Here is a 24,139-nt window from a genome sequence, read left to right on the forward strand (position 1 = left end):
TTTGGCCATCTAAGATGCCAAATCAATTCGAAAAATAATAATAATTATAAAAAAAATACAAAAAAATAAACTTAAAATGTACCATAGGTGTATATCATTCGATATATATATATATAGGTATTTATAACCATTCTATATATATGCATATATTTACAGAATTAAAATTTGTAAAATCATTAATTAACAATAAATTTTTCCAATTTAAAAAGTTTCACAAAAAAAAAAAGTAAAATAAAATAAAATTTATATAAATATATATATATATATATGTATATTTATGTATAAAGATGTATATATCATCAAATCGGGCGAGAAAATAAAATTGTTTTTGAAATTCTGAGATTCAAAAGAGAAGTTTAAAATAAAAAACCATTCGAGTTAATTCTGATGAAAGGAGTATATGTTTAAGAGAGTGTATGTGTGTGTGTGTGTGTGTGTGGGTGTGCGTAAAGGACACAAAATAATAATGAATCAGTGATAAAAATATATATGTAAATATATATATATATTTGGGAGAGAAAATACAAAACGGTTATTTTATCGTTTGAAAAATAAATTTCGTTTCGATCGATTAGAGAGTCGCGTTTCGATTTAGATTCAGATTGGGAATGTTCGTCTTGCAGTTCGCAAGTGTGTGTAATAGTTTGAGGGTTTAGTGCGTGTGCGTGTGTTGTGTGCACAAAAATTTAATCGCCCAATCACAATATTGCAGAGTTTCTTGTTTTTTTTTTGCTAATTTTTCTTTAGTAGTATAAATTTTGATTATTCGATTTAGACCTCAATTATTCGCCCCACAAAGTGCTAGTTTTTTGTTTTCTATTGGCACACCTACAAAATATATATGTATATGTATATATGTACACATATGTAGAATACGTGCACATAATAATACCTATACACAATGTGTATCATCTAATTAGAGTGTTTTTAGTTTGTTTTCTTAGCAATCCATTTCCTCCAAGGTGCGCGACAGACGATTATTGTCGATCCTTCTCCGTTGCGAACGACGCACAGCATCTGCCCGGCGATAGGGTTCGCTCTTTAAACCCAACAATATGTCCTCCAGTGCACCATTGTAGACCTCATCCTGCTGCAGTAGCTTCTTCTCAAGCACCGAATGCGCCTTGCTCTTTAATTCATTGATGACGGCATCCTGTAAGGAAAGCGCGCAACTTGTAGGCAACTTTTGGTTTTTGGGTATGTTTTTTTTTTTTGACGGTTTTTGTTTTTTTTTTGTTTTGAATACGTTTGTTGTTGGATGAAACCACAAAGAAGAGAAGTGTAGGAGGAGGAGCAAGCGGAGCGTAAAATTAAAGAAAAAGAAATACATAGGTTAGCATTAGAAAAAAAACCAACACCAAAAAATATATAAAAATGGAGAAAAAAACAAAGTGAAAATCAACATGAAATATTAAGCAAATCATTAGTAGATATATTTAAGGAAATTAATTAATGGCGAGATTTTGAAACCTGTCTCTCTATGGTATCTCTTTCCCTACAGTTGGAAATAGGCAATAAAATCTATGATAGATTGCGTTCTATTCTAATTACTAAAACATTTAGGAATCTAATTTATGGATTATAACATTAATTTTATTTATTATAGTAACCAAATCTCTCCGAAGAAAACAATTAAAATTTTAATACAAATGTAATTCTGTTTAACGCCAATTATCTTTTCAAAACTATTTCGATATTTCTAGTAAAAATTGTCTTCAAATTGCTGTAAAGTCCCAAATTTAAGGCATTTGTATAGGCGTCTTAAGTACACAATTTTCCAAACATTTTCGTTTTAGTATATATTTATATATATTTTACTGTATTTTTTTTTGAAAACATAATAAGCTTTGTGTTTTGTCATGCTTTAGCACTGTCACGTCATATATGTATGTATGTATAATGCGGTAATAAGATTTGGATTAATTTTAGGTATTAGTCGAGACAAATGCTGCACATTCATTTTTTAGTGGTGGTTTAGAGGAGGGATTAGTCAGTAGCTAAATGGATTGGGAGCACAGGGAGCACTGGGATTAGTTTGGTGAATTAGTGTGAATGTTAGAATTAAGTTTTAGTAGTAGGAAAACGAATACACAAGCCAAGATGATGACTTACACTAAGAACAAAGTGGATTAAACGAAACATGCCAACCCAAGAGGACACACGACTAGTTGCTAGTGGGTGGTTGGTTGGTTGGTGGTGGTGGTGGTGGTGTTGGATAGTAGTTTGGTTGATGGATTGATAATTCAAGTGGTTGGTTGATTGTTTGGTTTGAGGTGCATTTTACATGGATTTATTTGGATTGGTTTTTGCGGTTTGGCGGGGTTTTTAATTGCTTTCTGGCCTTCTCCATGCGCAGATATTTGTATATAAGTAAGTATATATGTAGATATAGTGTTAACCAAAGAGTTACCCACAAGATGTGTATATGGTACGTGCTAAGGATGCTATAGAAAGTATAATAAGTCCACACAGTAGTGCTACGTTGCCTGATAATATCCAGCAGGCATTGAAAATGCCGCCTTCTTTTTTGTCAGAAAATAAAAAGCAATTGTAAGAAGAAAAAAACAAAACGAAATATTGAACAGGTTATACAGGATAGTAGTAGTTGTTGTAGCACGGATATAACAGATATTGAAAATCATCACAATATATAAAAGAATATGTGAATATAACCGATGAAAATTAAAAAATATATATGGAGTTGATTTGATTTTGTATGAATAGGATCCCATTTCACACACTTCTTTAGATATATGAAACGGATTTGGTCGTCCTGGAATAGCATGGTATGCCACTGCGCCCTCCAGGTCCTCCACCACCATGTCCTTCACCACTCACCTGTTGCTTCTTCTGATTGACCTTGTTGCGCATTAACACCTGATCGCTTTCCTTTTTAGAGGCAGCCAAAGCAGCTGCCTGCTCCAAGCGACGACGTTGCTCATTTTCCAGATCGTGTTGCTACACAGACAGAGAGAGAGAGAGACAGAATATTATATTTAACACAAAATGTACTTGAATTTGACATTGAATTCCCACCTTAAATGCTCTTGTGAAACGCACAATCAATGCAAAAAAGGCGGCCGCATCGGCATTTCGTGATGATTCACCAAAATATTCCACACACTCTTTGAAGGCATCCTGGGCATGACGTAGATCACTCTTCACCTTCTTTAGTTTATCCTCACTGTTGTTAAGGAAATCCCGCAGAATATGCGTCTGAGTGCCCTTCACACGGAGTTCGGCCTCCTTGCGCACCAATTCCATACCCTTATCCAGTTCTTGAACATCGGCCACCACATTTTCAAGGGCCACCGATGCCGCCTTATCTGTACCATAAAGTTCATTCTCAAAAGTCAATATATCAGGGAACTTGGAACGTATGGTAGCCACAATATAATGCAGCAGGGATGAACGTTTATCTGTCGATTTGGTATCAATTAATGTATCCAAGGATTGCATCTTAAACCCATAGGCCGGTCCACGTTTATTGCTATTGAGATAATTGCCAAAGGCCAAGACAATTTCCAACACAGCTTTGAATTTGCGCGATTGTTTCAATGAACTAGAGGCCGCAGCAATCGATTGCACTTGCTGTCGAAAAAGAGCAAAGAGAAAAATATGAATTAAAATTTAAATCTCTTCCGTAAAGAAAGTCTTGAGGGTCTAATTAACCAAGTGTTATAAATATAGTAGGGCTATGAAATGGGAGAGCTTTGCCCCTTAAAGTAGGCAAAATTAACCACTATACCAGCCTGTTGCATACTTTAAGGGTCTCAGTTGATTTGTTTGGGCTCACCGGACTAATTAAATGGACACTGTCAACAAAATTGCCCATATAATTCATAATCGATAGCTTTGATGAGATGCGTTCCAGACGCGATAATTGCAACATGAATTTATCCTCCTCGGTCAGAAGCTGCTGATCCTTACGCTCAATGATATACTCTTTGTAGGCCTTCACTTCGGCATCGGTGGGTATCATCTTTTGCAAGAGCTCGACGTTCTCCAACGATAGCTTCTTCAAATCCAGACTGTGTATGGCAGCAATGACATCATCAATGGGCATGCCCAGTTTACGACGAGAGATTGCTGACAAATTAAATTGAAGGTGGATTAACAAATCGAATGAATTACAAGATTTCTGGCGGACTCACCTATATTTCTTAATCTCGTGTGTTCCAGCAGCGAGATATTATCGGGCTTACGTATGCGTTTACTGGGATACGATTGCAATGTGCCATCAACTTCGCTGCCATTGCGGCCATTGTGCAAGGGGCCGCCAATGCCAATTTTGAAACGTTCTTCAAATTCATTGAAATCGATTTGCTTAAAGATCTTCTCGTCGTCCAGCTCATTGAAAATAGTGCCACGTACCTGTGTGAAAAGGAGGAAAATATGTTAGAAAGAGGATCTACTTTAATCAGTTCTATCATTTCCTCACCTGATTGGGCTTTAGGGCTATCCAATTGAGAGTGGGCAACTTGTATTTGGTGGGCACTTTGCGTTTAATGGTCATGGCTCCATCTGGAGCGGGCATGAAACCAGCCACGGGTGGTGGTGGTGGCTGGAATGAGCTCAAATTGGGTTGTGCATGAGGTGGTGAAGGTGCTGTGGAGTGCATGCTACCATTGGGACTACCCAATGGACTCCAGCCGGGTGGTGGTGGTGGAGCTGGTGGTGCTGGCGGTGCTAATGGTGTCGCTGCTGATGAATACACAACATCTGTCATTGACGGCGGTGGTGGTGGTGGTGGCGGCGGTGGTGGTGGCGGTGGGGCCGCTAACGCTGCTGCCGATACCATTGTCGTATCCGATCCTCCTCCAACTGCTGCCGTCATGGCATCAAAACCATTTGCCGAACAGCTAGCCATTAGATTGGCGCCAACATTAACTAAACTGCCATCACCACTCGACGCGGAACGTGGCAGAGATCGGCTTAGTGTTTGTAATTCCAGATTCTTTGTTTGCAACATTGTGTCACGTTTCTTCAATTCCTGTTCATTCTGTTGCAGCATGCGTTGCAACATGGTTAGTTCATCCTCTAGTTTCTGACGGACCATCGATAATTGTTCTCTTTCCGTTTTTAAGGTCATATTTTCCGTTTCCAATTCAGCATATTTATAACGGAATTCCGAATGAATATCAACTTCACGCTCCAATTGATCCTCCAGTTCTTGGACTCGCTCCAGCGCAGCTGTCTTTGTCTCGGAATCTTCCATAAGGGCCGCTACATCGAAGACATTATCCAAATAAGCCGATATTTGGACTTTCAATTCCTCCGATTCGGTTAGTCGTATCCGTTCGAGATATTTATCCAAACCCAAGGCTGTAAATTCATATTGCAAATGAACACGATAGTTCATATCTTCGACAGAATGGACGACAATATTCATAAATTGCATGCAAGCGACCATGAAGTCAATATTGAATGCTTCAAAATTCATAAAATACTCCATAAGGGTTTGGAAACGTCTCTGCTCCTGACATACATCCTTGAAATTGTCAAAGGAACCCAAGATTATCTCATGTCCCCCCTTAACCAGGCATATGGCAGCCAAAAGTTCCAACACCAATGCTTTGGTCCTTAGGGATTTATGTATCAGACTGAGGGCAATGCAATTGATGGCCTCCCGATGCTGTATGACCATATTGAAGCCATATTTATTATTCATTATGGCACGGAGACACATTATCGATACATGAATATCATCGGTGGCCGCTCCCATATTCAGTTTGGCAATATGTCTAGATCGACGCTTCATACTGGGACTATCGAGAGCATCCGCTATGGTGGGTCGCAAAAAGCTATACGACAAGGAATGATGATGATTATGCTGCTGATGATGATTATGACGAGATGAATCCAATATGCTCGAGTTGCCAGCACCCGTTACAATGCCAGTGACACCTGATATCCCACCGCCGATGCCGGACCCACCATTACCAACGCCACTGCCTCCGCCGACGCCGCCGGGACTCAATGATGAGTTGTTGCTAAGCACTACCATTTCATTGCTATCAAGACCACCGCCGCTGGTTAAATTCAATCGCTCATCGGAATTCGCTCCACACAAGGCACCCTGTATACGTTGCTCATGACGCATCATTTGCAAACGAAAACTAAGATAATCAACAAGAGCATCTAAACCCTGATTGGTATCATCCAAAAATTCTTTCACCCATTCAATATGATTGGTGCGTAAAGAGATCTCAAGATCCCTTAGCACTTGGGTCGATGTCGATTCGCCGACCATTTTACGTTTCTGACAAAGAAAGTAAAAGAGGTAAAGCTGTAAAAGTGTACAAAAGGAAAGAAAGAAAAAGAGAAAGAGAGAGAGAGAGCAGGCACAGGACACACAGACGACAGGAGGAGATGCACAGCAGGATCAGGTTTTTGTTTTTTGTGGTGCATTTTTTTGGGGAAGAGAAAGAAAGGTTTGTGCGTGGTGTTTATATGTGTGTGTGTGGGTGTGGGTGTTTGTATTTTATTGGTGTGTGTTTGTCAGTGTTGTGAGTAGAGAAATGAAATTTACACATTAATACATTTTTGGGTAGAATAGATTTTCAATCAATTTTTCGTATTTTTTTTTTTTTTTTTTGGTTTCACCCCTCACAAAAGTCAAAGACAAAACGCACCAAACCAAAAAAAAAAATAAATAAATAAAACGAAATGTTTTCTACAAATTATTATTACAAGTTTTGATAGAGGTTAGAGACATTTATCTCATTAAATAACTAAGCACCATTAAATGTTCAATTGACTACAAAAAAAAAAAAAAAAATAAAGAGAAGATAAAGACTAACTACTACACAAATAATATTACAACAAAAACAAACTAAAAACCAAAATATTAATAATTTCAAAATCATTATGAAACAGAAACTCAACTCAACTTAATTATGAAACAGAAACGAAATGATAAAAAAAGGGAAGATAAACCCAAAACTTACCCGATGACTACGTGATGCCTTGGGATCCAAATATGTTCGCAATTTACTCAAATAGTGGGATGGAGGATCTTTGGCTTGCACTCGTTCCTGGAAAAAAAGTTGCAAAAGCGTTTCAATAATGTTACTCAAATTGTTGGCAACTTATTTCACAAAGCTTAAATCTTAAAATTAAAAACATTAGATAAATCCATATACTGCTAAGAACTTTGTTTTTCATAATCTATTTTCCTTCCTAAATATATTTCAGCAAAACCGATTACTCCTCTGAAATGGAAAATCTCAGTTTTCAAAATCAGAGATTCATCCTTACACTTAAATTTACATGTAGATTCATCATTTAGTCCTTTAATTGACTTGATGTGAGTTTATTTGCTTACTTAAAACAGATAACAAGGAGTTATCATTTACTACAGAATACAAAGGAAAGGTAAATGATTGCAATGTTAGACATTTATTCTATGAGTCCTTAGATACCAAGGGGTTAAATCCCATTTAGGCATCTAATTGCATTCAATCAGCGGGATGTCAGTGACCACACCAGTGATTGGCTTATCTATACGCATATGCTACGATAAGATAGACAGATAAATATTCACAAAAACCCTAAAGTAATCCTTAACCTTTATCTGCCAACTTATATCTGTTTAACCCATTATTAATTCAGATGGCAAAGGGAGACGAATTATCTGAGAAGACAATACACATCTTATTGATGGTAAGAAGGGAATATTCCTTTTATCAGCTGTTTATATTGTCCATCATTACTTAAGTATAAGATGTAAGGGAAAGAAACTTTTACTGCTTAGCTGATAATTAACAGCTAACTTGCAGCAAATTTTGTTATGTTTTGCAACACTTTCCACACCTCCTTCAATTGGCAAAGTCATCGTTCAATAAGCTAACCAAACCGCAATAGTTGGCAAATGTCTGAATAACTATAAAGAAACAAACTAATTTGAATATTGGCTGAGTAAGCAGTGCTTTAAATATATTACCCTGTAATATGTATAAGCCAAAGTTAGGTTAGTACATAAATAAGCTCTTAACAGACTTGAAACCAAAAAAATGAAAATTTTATAAACAAATGTTTGATCAGTGATTCATTTTGGCGATCAAAAGGGAAAATCGATTTTGATTTTAATTATTCTTTAGAAAGGATCGACATTTTCCCAAAAGCTACAATAAAGTATCTAATAAAATATCTATGAGAAATGTTTATTTCATGGAATAGCTACCATTATTGCAGGGTATCAACAAGATCTACCCTTATGTTAAACACAATATCTACAAAGAAATATATAAACTTTTTTATGCAGTCGATAGCGGCTTTTACTTTTGTTTTTCTACGCTTTGAAGTTGTTGTTATTTTGTTGGTTTTTTTAGTTTTGTTTTTTTTTTTTTTTGTTTTTGGCTTAACTGCATATTTGTGCATACATGTTTACAGTTTTCTTCACCCTTCCCATCACCCCCCTTATGTCCCTGGTGGAACACCCTCTTGTATTTCCCTCTGGCAATCACATAAGCATCACATCGCATCGCATCGCATGGCATCACATCCCAACGCCGCACCGCATCGATGGATGGGCTGACTGGCTGGCGGACTATTGGACTGGCTGGTGGCTGGATGGCTTGCCTAACTTAAAACATTTTGAAGTGTTTTTAAGCATGAAGCGTGGTATACTTGTTTGTGTATTTCGGTTTTTTACTACTATGCCACAACAACACAACTGAAACTATGTGTGGGTTGGTTTTGGTTTGTGCAACACACAAATAACTAGAGAAAGAAACAAAAACAAAATAACTAAGTATAAAAAATGAAAACCAGTTTGATTCTTTTTCCTCCTCCTAGTCGAACCGAAAACCAAAACGTCATGAAGCAACAAAATGAAAGCAAATGAATATATATACCACCATTTATACCTAAATACACATACATATACATATATCTATATACATACATATATATAAATAGTATAAACCAGGTATAAGGCAAGCGATTAAAAACTGCAATTTATCGCAGTCATAATAATTTGCATTTTGTCACTGGTTGGCAGCAGCTCCTACATAGAGCAAGTAGAAGAGATGAAGAAGTTGGAGGATTGGCTGGGATCGTCGTCTACACTCAAACAAGGAGTTGGAGTTGTTGTTATTGTGTTGAGAGAGTCAACTACTTCGCCTCCACTTTGACGAGTTGTCCCATTGTCTGTCTGTGTGGGGTTTTCATGCAGTTTCATTCATTTTCTAGCTTAAGAGCTTGAGTCTTAAGTGGTCTTACAGTGGGCCTTAAAGTAGTAAGAAATAGCCCAAAAGCAATTTAGTTAGCATTTGCCTATGGATGAAGTGTCTCATAGCTTAAAATCTTCACATAAACACTGATTTTTAATTAGAAGAACATTTAAGTATTCTATCTGAAATGTAGCTACCTGCTTGAAAAAAAAGAAAACCCATCTGAGACAACAATTCATGAATGGCTAGTAATTATTTTCAATGTTAAGCACGTTTAAGGAAATGTTTTTCTATGACTTTACCAATCTTAATGTCAATTTTTTAGCACGAATCGCAGGATATGGTCTTTTTTCTTGGCACATATCCTGCTAAACGTGATAGAAAAAACTTTCTTTCTATTACTCGGTCCTAGGTTTTACTGTGATTTTAGTCGCTAACACCCACAGTGATGTGTGCAGTATGAGTGGTGTGTGTGTGTGGTGTGTGCCGAGTCTGTAGTAGTTTGTATTATGGAAAACAGGTCTGTTGGCATGCAGGCGGTGGCTAAGGAACCGGCGTTGTCTACGACGACGACAACCAAAGTCGGAGTTGTTGTTTGGGTGTTTATGATATTTTATCGTATGGCAGTAACTTTATTTATTTTTTTTTTTTTTGACGCTGCATCTTTCTCTCCCCACCGTCAAACCCCCTCCTTTTCCTTGAAGCTCTTCACTTTACCCATTGTCGGCTGTGTATTGGCTCTCTTTGAGACATTCTTTAGTTGTTACAATACGCCTATGGCGAATTTGTTTTTCTTTTTCTAGGTGCAGCTCTTGAAAATTCAGTGACCCAGTTTAATGACCAAGCCAGAACAGCCAAACAGCCAATCCGCAGTCTAAAGCAGGCGCGTATCCGCCGACGTAGTTATAGCCATAGCCCCGGCATACGGTTCACCGTACACGGTACACATATGTATGTGACCGAGCTTGGCAAAACAAGGCAAGGCAAGGCAAGCCATGCTCATGCTCTGGTGCACACTTTAATAGTTTCGTCATAACTCCCAAAACACTACGGCAGCAGCAGGCGGAGTAGGCAGTAGGCAGCAGGCAGCAGGCAGCAGGCACGCAATGTAGATTTGTCGACATGGATTAAACATACATCAGACATGTGTATATATGTACATCCGTTTATACATTTGTTTTTGCTTTTTTTTTTTTTTTTTTTGATGAGCGTGTCTGGCGGCTCCACCTATATACCACCCACACATCAGCCAATTCCTTCTCGCAACCACCTGACTAAGTAGTCGCTGTTGTTTCTTTGTCATTCTAGATTTCATTTCGTTTGATATATATACATATTTTATAGAAGTAATAAAATGTGTTTCTCTCTCGTCGTTTAACGCCATTTTGCGGATTCAACAAGCGAAAATAGCGTTTAAGTGTCCATTTTGCAGTATTTTCAAAGCAATAAACTCGTGTGACATCAAACAAAAAATTTTGCGACCAAAAAGCACGCACTGAATAATGATGTTCCAAGCCGACTTAACCGCTTGCCTCGCCCTCTATCCTCTATCCACTTTATAGCCTCACACGCACACCCCTTTGTCACATATTTCATGAAGAATAATGTATTGATGGAGGAGGAGGAGGAGGGGGGAGGGGGAGGAGGAGATGTATATTATATATTACTACTTCTTCTACTTCAATCTGTCTGTCTCTCGCTCTCTCTCGCACTCCCTCCCAAGATAAGGAAGTGAAATAATATAATAAATTACAACTTTCAATTGTATATGCTCAATTAGCGAGATAAGACGAACGACAGCTTTCATGGCGGTCGACAATCGGTGGGTAGTAATTTGAATGACAAAAATCTTTTCAATTCCCAGTATTCCCATTAGTTTTGAAAGGTTCCAAAGAAATATCAGACTGGCTTTGCAAATTGTTTACATTTCTTTAAGAGCTTTATTTATACACAGTAAGTATATAATCAAAAATGTTGACCGTGACCTTGCTCTTTCTTATGTTTGTTTTGTAGATAATCATTTATTTAAAAATAAACAAACTTTCTTAAGCCCCTTCGAAATGAATGGATTTATAGCGCAATTAAGAGCTTATAGGAATTGTATAAAAACAGAACCGATGAAATTGTATGCGAACAGAACTAATAGCATAATATTATTAACTTTTCTACATTCTAGATCAACTTAGATCAAAGTAAATTTTCTCTGTTGATTGTGAAATTTAATTGAGCCACAAAATGACAAAATACGTATACGCATAAACCTACTTTACATGAATAGACAAATGGACAGACAGACCGACAGACAGACATATAAATGTATGAGTGTGTACTATATGTATGTATATGACTAACAATTATGGCGCAAACTGCCATTTGGCATAGTTAATTACAAGAAGGAGGTAGGCCAGGGGAGAGGAGGGAGAACGACTCAATTCTCTATTCTATTCATTCTCTGTCTGTTTATCTCAACTCCGCCTTTGGAAGTCGCCTAAAGGTCAGCGTCGGCGCGCGTTCAAGGTGTCGCCTTCCATCGCCCTCTTCCCCCCCTAGCAAAACCAGCATTCCAATCTACTCCACCACTCAAGGCACTAAACTGAGTTAAATTTTTGTTTAGGCGTTGACCCATTCTCTCCCCCCTTCTCTTGCCCACACAGACCACTTGCTGCTAAAAAACCACTCTATTAAATAAGTCCAAAGTGCAATAAGTTAATCTGCAAAAATTATATATATGTATATGTATACATATATACACTGGTATATAAAAGATATATAGGAAAACAGGAAGTTTGCTTATTGCGTTCGGGGAGTTAGTTTGTTGATAAAAAGCGACTTAGAGACAAATAATAATAACGTATAAATCAAATTAAACGCATTATTAATGGGAAGTTACTTAAATGTTATAACAACTTACTTGATCGCATATCATGTCCCATTTCTTCTCATCATCGTAGTTGCGTAAGAGTTTCGCTTTGTCCGGTGGCAAATCCATGGAAGCCTATTAGACAACAAAAACCGAAGAAGAAAAGAGAAGAGTGAGTAACAAAGTAAAGAAGGTGAAGCTGAAATAAGTGACTTAAAGATTGAGTAAATAAACGTTTGACCAACAGAAATGAGAAAAGCACACACACAAGCACACGCACATCTTGGAGAAGGGGGTAATCAGGCAAATGGAAAGCTTTCATTAGACCTAAACACACACACTCACACCCAGCTAGAGAGCAAGTTTTCCATCTTTTATAAAGAGTTCTCTTAGATCTTAGACAAATATTGATTGATAACACTCAAAGAAGAGCAAATAGCATATATTGTGGGTCAGGTATATGTATTATGGCATTATCAATTGATCGTCGCAACAGTTGCAATATATGTATGTGTATTCTGGAATCTAGATAAAAGAATTCTGTAATTTTCTGCTGTTGTAAGCTGTGCCCCCTTTATTTAGTTCTCAACTAGTGGGGATGATGATAAAACTTAAACTTAACTTACTCTACATTTAATCATATATTTTCGTCTGAAATCTCAGAGTTTCTAAGAATTTCACATATTTAAGCCTGGAATTGCGAATTTATCAGCAACTAGAAATTTGCAGAAACTTCTAAAGAATTCCTTTAATTTTACCGACTTTAGTAATTTTCTGTAGCAAGAAATTCCTATCCCTTTATTTGAATTTTCATTCGTTTTGGCCCAATTTATTTACGATAGAGTTTGCAAATTTCCAAACTTTATAAAAAGTTTATAGAACACTACAAAAACTTAAAAACAGATTCGAGATGACTATTGCAAAGAGAGCAAAACGCACTTGTGACTACTACCATTGATGATTATAATGATGATGATGCAGCCAAAAGGATTGCTCAACCGTAACAAAAATGAATACAGTAAATACATATATGTGCCATCGCCCGAGCATTTTATTCAAGCAGCCAACCAACTATGTATCCATTTATTCATTCATGGCATCAGCAGCAGCAGCCAACAACAACAACAATTTCCTCAAAAACCAAATGTGCACTCATTGTGTCAAAAAATGGTATGAAAAAAGACAAAATGTACACATCATTTATTACTTATTTACGAGAATGCCATAATGAAATCAGCAAATATGCTTACGTGACTTTAATTTAGGGTTTTACATTTACTTTTTCACCTCTTTTTTTACATCTTTTTTGGGGTGCAGCTGTCTGCTGCTGCTGTTGCATCCAAAAGTTCTAATTGGAGTGCCAACACACCGTACAGGAAAACCAAAATGAAGATGATGATGGAGAGTGAGTGGTAAGGGGGCACAAAAGGAGAAAGGTGCGGGCTAAAAAATCCATTTATGGTAAGGTGTGTGTGGGTGTGATCTAAAGCGACAATTGATTGCCAAAATAAAAATGTCTAACGTAAATAAACACATTAAATGCAAATAAAAACAAAACCAAAAAAAAAAATAAAAACGATGCCAACAAGCCATATAAAGTAGCAATGTTCTCTATATGTACAAATGTACATACATTTGTATATACTTCTGATCAGCATGATGATTAGTTGTGGCTGTTTGGATAAATTTTAAGTAAACTTGAACTTAAAATAATTTACTTTAAGAGTTTTCATCACATTTTAGATCCGAAAAGATTTGAGCTCTTTAAATTTTAAGTACATTTTAAACTGCCCCGTGTGCCCCTCTAAAGTTATAGTATATTACACCCTGTATATTACACAAATTTTTTGTTTCGATTGCAATTACAGAAAGGCAAAAAATTAAATGAATTATTCTCCATATTACGCTTTTGTTTTCAACTTAATCACGAAAAGAGATTTTACAAAAAATTAAATGAAATGCAAAACGCAAAAAAACTTTTGTTTTATTTTTTTTTTTAACTATAACTTTTTCGCACCTTGACTTGATTTATGATTATTATTCATATAGCTCTAATGAACTGCATTAGCTTTTGTTTATTATTGTTTTTTGCCTTTTCACAGTCAATTATGGCATATATATATATATATATATATATATATATATATATATATATATATAGAGTCTTCCCATCATCTTGAACTGTGTGTTAATTAAGGTAAACAATTGCTTGAATTATCTTAAAGAATGAACGTGCCCAACCGGCACTTTGTTTATATATTTATTGCACAAATTTATTGAATAATTATTGTTTGCGTCCTCCGTCTTCCTTATTATTCATTCGCCTCTTCACCCCCCCTCTGACCCCTAGCCCAATCTGTGCCCCACCCTTTTTTTTGTTTTTGTATTCCATTCATATTAATGTACGTTACGCTCTGACTCTTGGACGAATGAAATTAAGAAAAAAAAGAAATACATATTGTACATAATAAAAAAAAAAAAAAAAAACTATGTATATAAAGTATAATAAGTCAACAAAGCACTCACCACTATTTCCCAACACCCCCGACATTACACCCATCCTCTTACTCTCCCTATCTCTTTTTGCCTTGCTCTTTTATTCAATGAAATATTCAATGTGGAGGTAAGGGAAGCGAAGTCGCTTGTCTCACCGGATACGCAATTTAAATATTTTCAACATGTATGAGTTTGTGCATAATGGGGTAAAGAGGTAGAGGGGGATAGAAGGGGAGCTGATTCCCGCTCCCGCCAATTACTTATCATATTTCCAAGGCATTTGTCAAATGTAAGAAAAAAAAACTTGTATATTACTATCCTATAAACTCTTTGCAAAAGTGGCTAATGGGTAAATCGAATTCATGGCATAGTCTAAATTGGACAGCTTTTACTATCAAATATGTAAATGATACCACCCACCACTATTCCCAAGCAACATTATACTCGAAGGAACTCAAGGAGTAGTTTAGCAATAAATTATAAGGAATTTTGGCGAGAGAAAGATTGAAATGAAAGGCTGTATGTATGTATTTGTTTTGAGGATTGGTCATTACACTTTGAAAAAACCCCATCCATAAATATTATGTCGTTTTTCTTAAGAACTTTTAGAGGCTTCTTCTATATATCCATAAGTATCAGTATATATCATGTCGCAGCTGGAATTTTAGAATTTGTCATTAATATATCCATAAATACTATTATTTACTAACTGCTTATTTCCCTTTGTTTGTAAACAGTACAAACAAAATTCCTTATAATTGTAGATAATATTTATTTCAGATACGAATCATTTGTGAAAGACAAATTCTTTAGGCAGAGAAAAGATATAACAAAATAACAAAAAACTAAACAGAATAGTTCCAAGAAATTATAGAAAATTGAGATTAACAATTTGCAATTAAACAGGATGAACGAGGAATAGAAAGAAAGCATTTGTCTATTTAATTCTTAGAAAATAGTTTCAAAATATTTTTAGTATGTCATAAAGAAATCAATCTGATGATGAGTGGAGGAAGTTTTCTTTGGATTTTGCTTCTATTTAAATAAAAGCTTAGTGGTTGTATTAATCATTCTGTTGATTGACTTGACCACATGTTAGGATAAGGAATAGAGTAGAATCTTAAATTGTTTCAATTATTCACTGATTTATTTATTTATAGAGTGATTTTTTGAATGCGTAAACGGAATAAGTAATGCCATGTGGTTGTTGGTTATTGTATGTTTTCTATGAGTCAATTTATTGAACAAATGAGTCAGTTCAATCGCAACGGAAATATACAAGAAAAAAAAAAGACGAATTAAATGCCTATAGAACAAACAACACAAGAAATTAATGTTCTTTACAGTTTCCTAGGCTGATTCAAAGTTCTTCCAAGTTCCCATTAAGTCTAAAGTCGTTTAACATGTAAAAAAAAAAAAAACAGATGCAATCATATTTCTTTTTCTTTATCTTTAATTCGAATTTTTTCATTTCACTTCTTTTTTGCAGACCGCAAGGAAGTGAAAAGGCAATGATGGGATTTTGCTTTATAATACAACAAAAGATAACGAGGAAGAAAAAAGAACGGATTCACATAGAAATCTAGCAAACCCATATGTATATGTATGTATGTACATATACTTTTATATAGAGATATCTGCATAATGCCGCTGACCATGTGCAATCCTCTTCAAATCTGCCATTAGCAGTGATTGGCGCTGACGCTGGCTCTGACAAAGTCATCAAAAAGTTGTCTATGAGGTATTAATTCCAACAATAACAACAATTGCAGCTGCGGTTGTTTTTTCTTTTTAGAGTATGTGTGTGTGTTTGTGTGTGGTTTTTGTCTCACACCGGGGAAAAAAACAACTTATAGGGTAGATAGTTGCCATCATACAATGAACATTCATTATGCCATCAGTGAAGTAGGAAGTTAGAAGTTAGATAGATAACTTGACCATTTGTGAATCAAAATATATATTTGAAAAATCAATAAACGATCAAATGTTAAATAATAGAGACTCCGCCCCCTCCTCTGTGAAGCTTGTAAATAATTGGGCCCTCTCTTTCGGAATTGTTTTTTACCTTAAATTTGACTTTATTTCTGAACCACAGCTAAGCGCTTTTCCCTACCGTATTTTAAAAGAACAAATTATCTCACTTTCACTTGGGATTATCTCATATATTGTTCTAAACAATAAAGTCGATTTTTAAACATCTAAACAAGTCAAACCATTTGTTTATAGTAGAGTGCACTTGAATTAACAAAGTTTATTGCAACATTTTGGCAAAGAATTATCTGTCTAAACGGTACCTTTTAATGGGTATCTTTTAGGTCGTCATTGTTCGTTACTAACAATATTGATGACATGAAAAAATGTCATTAGGATGGCGAGACAGAGAGACTTTAACCAAGTTCGACGTTAAAGCGCAATTGTTTTATCATATTCTCGATGATTAATAAATGGTCGAAGTGAGTGAAAGTCGTTTCATTGTGAAAGCTTGTGTAAACTAATGAGGATTTCATGTGGTTTAGTCTAATGACACCCACAAGATGCCACCAAGCACACAGATAGAAACACACACACACACAAGCTGGGGGAGGTGTGTGCCAGTTGGAGGCATTAAGATAAGCCTATTAAGCATAATGTTCATAAAATAATAATGCCATAAACTTAACAAGCTATTAATAATTATTAAAATCATAAACTAAAAACAAACAAAAGTGAAAAAACAAAGGAGTTGGCAGCTTTTAAGCTTATCAGTATAATTTTTATGACTTTTTTTTCGTTTGCAATGGGATAAAATGTACAACGACATTTTTGTGGTTTTGCCAGATTGGCTGGTTATGTGTATGTATATATATATATATATATATATATATATGAACAGCTACATATAATAATAAAACCTAGCTTCTGTTAACCTTCAAGTACTTGGAACTGTTCAAGGTCAGATACATAACAGTCGAAAGCTTATAATTTAAATTGCATATAAAATTACATTTGTCGATCAAAAGCTTTTACAAGTTCTTAAAAACCTTAGCTGGTGCCTCTTAAAACTTGGTGACCCCAACGATATCGTCAATTATCCAGTAATCAATTGGTCAACCTAACGTGAGCGAGTTTATAACAAATTTAATGCATTATTTTCACTAAAGAAAATGTCTAATTACTGTTTTAAGTTATTTTTTGTGTGCGTTGCAGGTAATTAGTTAATTTGGTGACCCCGACGCGTAGGCAATTTGCCATAAGATTTTCAAGTGAACGCGCACAGCAGCATTAGGCGTTGTTGCTCTTAAAAATATATTTGGTGACCCCGACGTGAAGGCACAACTTGCCCTAAGCTTTCATTATTATCATTGGTGACCCCGACGTCTGCAATATTTGTTTGCCCCTTATAAGATGCTATCAGCAAATTCAACATATCCCACAACGAAAATAAAGTTCAAAATTTATTTCTATGTATACAGATGTAGTATACAATAAATATACCATATAAAGTAGGAATGTTTTCTTTCTATTTTTTTTCTTTTTTTTTTCAAGGGTACATGTGAAATAATAATGGAAAATATTAAAACTTTGTCACACTTTATTTTGTTTACCCTAATAATTTCATTACGTTTTTGGTGTTGTTGTGGTGTGTTTAATATTTTGTTGTCGTTTTCTTTCGCGCATTTTGGAAGTATTTACCTATTGAGTTGTGTGTGTGTTTGATGTGTATACATATAGAGAGGTTTGTTGTTTTTTTTTGTTGTTTGTTTGCCATTTCGGTAGCCCCTACCATTCATTGCCATTGGATGGATGGGGCATGCCTTTACCTTCGACTCCGACTCCGACTCTTTGGCTTTGGGCTTAGCTAATTTATGTTTACCTTGCCATTGGTGAGTGCTGAGCCAGAGGCAACAAAAAAAGGCGCCTTTTCAATTCAATTGCAAGCAATTTGTGTATTGTTGTGCCGACTGATTCATGGGGTTTATAAATAGCATTGCAAAAACTTTACTACAAACATATTTTTTGCTGCGTTCTGAATTTGTGTTTTGGTGTGTCTCTCTGATTAGATGCGCGCAGTGGCTGCACATGTTTCCGGTTATACGAGTAGACGACGATGACGATGTAGAGACTCTCGACTCTCTGTTTCTCTGTTGTGTTTGGTTTTGTGTGTGGGTTGATTGAACTTTTGCCTATGGGTAAAATGGGAATTTCTATTAGCTAAGAGCTGAAGGGCTGCTACTCTAAAGAGGGAGAGACGCATTTCTTCTCTGTTTCTCACCCTCATTTTCAGTGTGTTTTGTTGAGAGCCACTTCAATTTTAACACTTATCAAAGATTCTTACATTGCAAATTAATTCTTCATTACGAAATTTCAAAATCTACCTAAGAGAAACAGTTTTTGTCAAGATTTTCGACATCAATGGTCATTTGATTGCTTATCAGTCGAAGAACCTTGTCACCATGTTGCTTACAAGTGTCTTGCGTCTCGTGTCTTACAAAAGAAAATAAAAGACAAATCTCCTCCAGCAGCACTTAGGGGGGCACACACACTATAAACAAGTCTACATAATTAAGCAATGGAGCCAGCTTTTAGATTGCCAAAAAGAAGAAAAAAAAACCAAGAAAACAACAAAAGACAAAGAGACTAGATAATAGGGCGCAAAAGCAAAAAGCTATACAGTTTTTGACCGTCATAAAACTATAACAAATGAGTGTGACCCACAATTGTTGTTGCTGTCTCTACTCTATTCCACTCCACAATTCGACATGCTAATGGCAATTAAAGCAAATTGATCGAATGTCGCCCTCTTTTCCGCTCTCGATTCCCCGTATGCGTCTCCCCTGTATCATCCAGCAGCAATCATCCTATTAACATCATCTGGTCGCCAGGTTCAACTCAGCTCAGCTCAAGCTATAGAGAGGCAGCTGACTCACTTCATCCAAGCTGTGGCTGATGATGCTTGGCGGTTGGTTGCTTTGGCTTATCTCTATCTCCCAGTCTCTCTCCCTCTCACAACAACAAGAAAAATCTTTATTTATAGTATATATGCCTCAGCTCAAATTCTCACTTATCGCCATTCTCATCCATCGTCAGAGTCAAGTACACATATTGAGCCCGGGGAGTGTTGTGTGTAGTAACATGAGAACGGGTTTGATTCCATTCTCTCTCTCTCTCTCTTTTTCTCTCGTTTGAAGATGTTTTTTGGCATAAGAATTTGATTAGATTAAAACGATTCGATTGTGTATCCTTTTTTTTTTTTTGTTAAAAAGATCTCCGATACACAATATGTGAATGGAAAACGAAATTTTCTTGTTTAGTATGATTCATTAAATTTTGGTCGTAAAATTGCACCATAAAACTCAGAGAATTCGTGCCAGCCAAAAAAAAAAAAAAAAAAAATATATTAAGAAAACATATTTGTTGATTTCTTAATTATATTTTCACCTAAATTCTATACATATATGTGTGTATTCAAAATTTGTTTTTATAAGTTTTAGAGGGCTCAATTTAATACTTAGAATCAGAAAGACTTTTAATTGGGACTATCATTTTAAGGACAAACTACCTAAGAAGTCTCTTTTTGTTCTAGTTTTTGCCAATTATTTTATAAATTATATATTGATTTTTAATAATTATCAATTCTCAAGTCAGGCTTAATTTTCGTTGTTGTGGAAATGGGAACAAAAAATGTCTCCTACTTTCAATTTTTAAGACTGATCAAAAATATAATATCGTTTTCATATGGCATAAGTTAGTACTTAGTAGCGAGTATGTTTTTTTCAATTAACAGGAATCTTTAATCTTGTATTCAATCTAAACGATTTCAATATCGATTGATTTCTAGTGTACACACAGTGTTAATGTCTAATTCCCTTATAATTCGCAAGCAGTTGAAGCAGAAAAAAGAAAACGCAAAGCAACCACAGTGCGTCTATACCGTCATACATACGAGTATATGTTTTTATGTATGTATATTCTCCTTCATTTTGGAAACGTTGTCGATTTGGGACTGCAAGTCAGAACAGACACACACACACAAGCACACACCCAGAGACAGAGAAAGAGGGAGAGACAAAATTCAAGCGAAGTAAACTCGATGAGGTCATCAATCACACACACATGGCATACGCACACACTCACACTGAGGCATGTGCAAGAAATGCAAAGGAATGGGAGAATGGGAGGAATCGGAATGGGCCAAACAATCCTTAGAAAATAATTAGGAGTTTAGATGAGTTGAGACTTACCAAGACTTTGGCAAATCGGCGATCCAGCTCATCAGAATGGGGTATGGGCGGTTGACTACGATTGCGGACACTTGGCTGACGGACATGATGATATTGGGAACTGGAGCCAATATCATAACGCAGATCCAGCTTTTGCAGTGTGGATGTGCCATTATGATGCGGATGTCCATTGCGGAGCATCGAATGATTATTGCTGGAATGTTGATCCAATTGTTGATGAAAATAATATGCATCCTGATTGACATCCGCTTGTGTAATGGGTCGAGATTTGACTGCACCCATTATGGTGGCAAAGCGAGCAACTCCTCCACCACCACCACCACCGCCTCCTCCTCCGCCGTGTGAGCCTCCAGCGCCAATGCCAACTGCTCGTCCAGCACCACTTCGTCCACCACCACCCTCGTCGCCGGCTTCGATGCTGGCCGCTGTAAGCGCTGTGCTAAGGGTTAACGAAAGGGTCCCCCATGCAGTGCGACAGAATTCCCGTGTACGTTCGGGGCAACTTGATAGTTGCTCTTTGATTTCGTTTAAGAAATCCAAAGCGGTGCTGCTGCTACTGCCGGTTCTGCTGTGCTCCTGAGACTACTCCACTCCTTTATTAACTGTTCTTGCTCCTATTCCTGTTCCTGTTCGTCCTGCTACTGTTTCTGATTTGTTACTTGTGAATTTTTGTTTAAAAAATCCAAACAAATATTCGGGGACCCAATCAATGTGATATTTTTTATGTGTGAAGACTAAAAATGCTATACATTAAGAATTTTGTTATTTGACAAAGTAAGCAAATTTTTTACTTTTTTTGATGATGTTTTATACAACTGCTGCTGAACAAATAAAAATACACACACACACTTGTAGACACACACACAGGCGAACACAGACACAAATGCAAATGCACAGACAAAGCCAGAGATTCGGAGGCGGAGGCTCCTCTCCTTTTTTAACAAGGCGTCGCCTTTTTTCTTTCTTTTTTTGCTTTTCTTTCTATGCACTCCTTTCCCTTATTTTTTCTTTATTTTGTTGCCTTTTTAGCCTTGGTTTAAGCAATTAATTCGCATCACTATCAACTTCAACGATTAAAAAAATTAACCAAAAAAATTTATATCATTGCAGTTGAATGCACTTTTTTGTTGTCGTTGTCGTTGTTGTTGCAGCTGTCGTCGGTATTTCCTTTATTCCACACTTTGGCTGAAGAATTTATTTAAATGCAAGCCGCAGTTCTTTTATATTATATTTCATTTGCAAGGGACAGCGCATATTTATTTATTATTCGCTTTATTATTTATTATGTTTAAAACATGAAGGTAAAAAATGCTTCCGCGACGACGACGTTTTGTGTTACCGCACTCCGAGAAAATATAAACAACCATTACCGAAACGCAACAAAAACAATAACATAAAATCGATAAGTATCGATAGTTACAATTAATGTAATCGATACATCCGCGCATGCAATCGATACTTCGAGCTGGCAATCGATACCACAAACCCCTATTTTGGTGCAATTAAATAATCGAAACAAAAAGTGTAGTGTTTTGTTGACATTCTTTGAAAACATTTGAAAAGCATTAAAAATGGGTACACCGCGTCGTAACTATAACTTCTCGCACCAGACACCAGGTCAATATCCCTCACAGTCAGCGGAATACATGTCTCACCACGCCGGCGGTGGTATACAAAATCCAAGACAGCAGCAACAAAATTTTGGATTCTACGAAGATAAGAGGGCATACGGCGGTGGCAATCACAGGGAAGACCCTCCATCCAAACCACATTTCTATCAAAACAGAACACCTCACGAACAGCGCCAGGGACAAGGTGGCAGATTCTTTGGTCGCGGCAACCGAGGACCGCATCGTCCGTATCAGCATCGTGGTGGTGGTCAGCACAGGGATTCTGGTAATGCCTTCTCTCAGTACTATCATCCCTCAATGCTAGAAGATCCTTGGCGAGATTTGATGGCACGCCACAATGCAATACACAACATTAAAGCACAATCAGAGCAAAGTGATTCTTAAGTTCTTCTTTATACAATTAAACAACAGTTTTACAAATGCAAATGGGAAAAAATAAGAAGGGGAAATAATAAAATCTAAACATTTTTTATAAATCTCTTATTACTAAGGCCAAAAGCCATATCATTTATGATGGCCATGATAATGGTGATGGTGGTGCTGCTGTTGTTGTTTCTCCAGATACTTCTCCCAGTCGACAGCAATGCGATTAAAGATACCCATGGCAGCGCGTGCATCCTCCACTGAATTGTGTTCTCCCGTTTGAATCTCCTGTCCCAATACAGCCATGGTAAGACGCTTAAGGCTAGGTGTATGTCCATTCGAGACAAGCTTAGAGAGCGGCTTGTAGCGCGATGTGTCCCTAATGTGTTCATAGGGATGTTTGATATTCAGCACATTGAGATCATTGCGCAGGGCATGGCCGACAAGAATTTTGCCATGCAATAGCTTCACCACCTCATCCTGAACGGCAGCAAAATCCTCACCATTAGCTATATCCTGAGGACGGATGCCAGAGACACTTGTGCGATAGTCAGTGACTTCTTTGAACGGCTTCACATGCTTATCCAAAAGCACATCCCCATTGCGATTGACTATAGAGACACGGGCCAGCATATCGTCATTGCCATTGAAGCCGACGCCAACCATTTCACAGTCCATGGCCAGATAACGATTGCGCTCTGCATTCTTCTTTAAACGTCTATGAGCAGATTTGCTCATAGCAGGAGGTCCATCTGGAGCTCCTACACCTGATGTAGGATTTGGCTTCTGTTCTAGCTGATTCTCACTACCAGATGCTGTGACGGTAGCTGGAGCAGTGGCTGCCAGCCAATTGGAGCCAGCTGCACGTCTGTTTACATTTGGCTGTTGCACCTGTAGCCGTTCCATAGACTTCTGTAAGCGCGGGGAATCCGCGGGTTTGTTGTTGTTTTTGTTGTGGTTATTATTATTGGCACCTGATTTATTGCGATTCTCATCAAAATGTTTTCGGCGTTGCGCGGTTGATTTGGACGACATTTTTGCCATTAACCGAATTGCCAAACTTTTATACCGATTTTTTGTGCTGTTTATTTATACAATTTTTTTTTTTTCCCCAAATGAAATATAAAGTCAAACAAATAGAGCTGTGAATTCCACAGATTCTATCGATGAAATGAAATGTGTGTTTACTTACACACTAAGGTAGGGAGAAACATTTGATGACATATGCCACCATGATATATCGATAGTCTGTTTTTTTATTTTATGTTTTCTTTTTATTTGTTGATAAATTTCTTTGGTATTTTTAAAAATTAGTATATATTTAGTATTTCTTTAAATTATTCTTAAAGAAATACAATTTAATTTTGAAGTAAATTTCCTCACATTTCGAAA

General features: G+C 36.6%; 3 protein-coding genes across 7 annotated transcripts; 1 reads left to right on the forward strand and 2 right to left on the reverse strand.

The window, feature by feature from the left end:
* Nucleotides 1–309: 309 nt before the first annotated feature.
* On the reverse strand, nucleotides 310–21,334 carry Frl (formin-like protein). Of its 5 annotated transcripts, none has more exons than XM_068292502.1 (9): nucleotides 20,754–21,334; nucleotides 12,088–12,171; nucleotides 6,951–7,037; nucleotides 4,442–6,262; nucleotides 4,155–4,374; nucleotides 3,797–4,089; nucleotides 3,037–3,591; nucleotides 2,839–2,958; nucleotides 310–1,183 (listed from the first exon to the last, which is right to left on the reverse strand). In XM_068292502.1, exons 1-9 carry the CDS (start codon nucleotides 21,033–21,035, stop codon nucleotides 941–943), a joined length of 3,705 nt encoding a protein of 1,234 aa, XP_068148603.1. In that variant the 5' UTR covers nucleotides 21,036–21,334; the 3' UTR covers nucleotides 310–940. The 5 variants fall into 5 exon arrangements, with proteins under 5 accessions (XP_068148603.1, XP_068148602.1, XP_068148604.1 ...); XM_068292501.1 differs by having other exon boundaries at nucleotides 4,442–6,289; XM_068292503.1 differs by having other exon boundaries at nucleotides 310–1,153; nucleotides 20,754–21,075.
* Nucleotides 21,335–22,250: 916 nt separating this feature from the next.
* LOC137578910 (gastrula-specific protein 17) lies at nucleotides 22,251–22,860 on the forward strand. The gene has a single exon (XM_068292525.1). It carries the CDS (start codon nucleotides 22,325–22,327, stop codon nucleotides 22,766–22,768), a length of 444 nt encoding a protein of 147 aa, XP_068148626.1. The 5' UTR covers nucleotides 22,251–22,324; the 3' UTR covers nucleotides 22,769–22,860.
* Nucleotides 22,759–23,933, reverse strand: LOC137578909 (uncharacterized). The gene has a single exon (XM_068292524.1). It carries the CDS (start codon nucleotides 23,789–23,791, stop codon nucleotides 22,889–22,891), a length of 903 nt encoding a protein of 300 aa, XP_068148625.1. The 5' UTR covers nucleotides 23,792–23,933; the 3' UTR covers nucleotides 22,759–22,888.
* Nucleotides 23,934–24,139: the final 206 nt, after the last annotated feature.

Source organism: Drosophila tropicalis, unplaced genomic scaffold (genome assembly GCF_018151085.1).
Source record: "Drosophila tropicalis isolate 14030-0801.00 unplaced genomic scaffold, ASM1815108v1 contig_694, whole genome shotgun sequence".
Taxonomy (NCBI): Eukaryota; Metazoa; Arthropoda; class Insecta; order Diptera; family Drosophilidae; genus Drosophila; species Drosophila tropicalis.

Coding starts and splice junctions, on each gene's coding strand:
- LOC137578909 (XM_068292524.1), bottom strand. CDS start 23,791: ATGGCAAAAATGTCGTCCAAATCAACCGCGCAACGCCGAAAACATTTT.
- Frl (XM_068292501.1), bottom strand. CDS start 21,035: ATGGGTGCAGTCAAATCTCGACCCATTACACAAGCGGATGTCAATCAG. Junction 4,375..4,441: donor TAGCCCTAAAGCCCAATCAG/GTGAGGAAATGA, acceptor CTTTTCACACAG/GTACGTGGCACTATTTTCAA. Junction 4,090..4,154: donor CACGAGATTAAGAAATATAG/GTGAGTCCGCCA, acceptor TTAATTTGTCAG/CAATCTCTCGTCGTAAACTG.
- LOC137578910 (XM_068292525.1), top strand. CDS start 22,325: ATGGGTACACCGCGTCGTAACTATAACTTCTCGCACCAGACACCAGGT.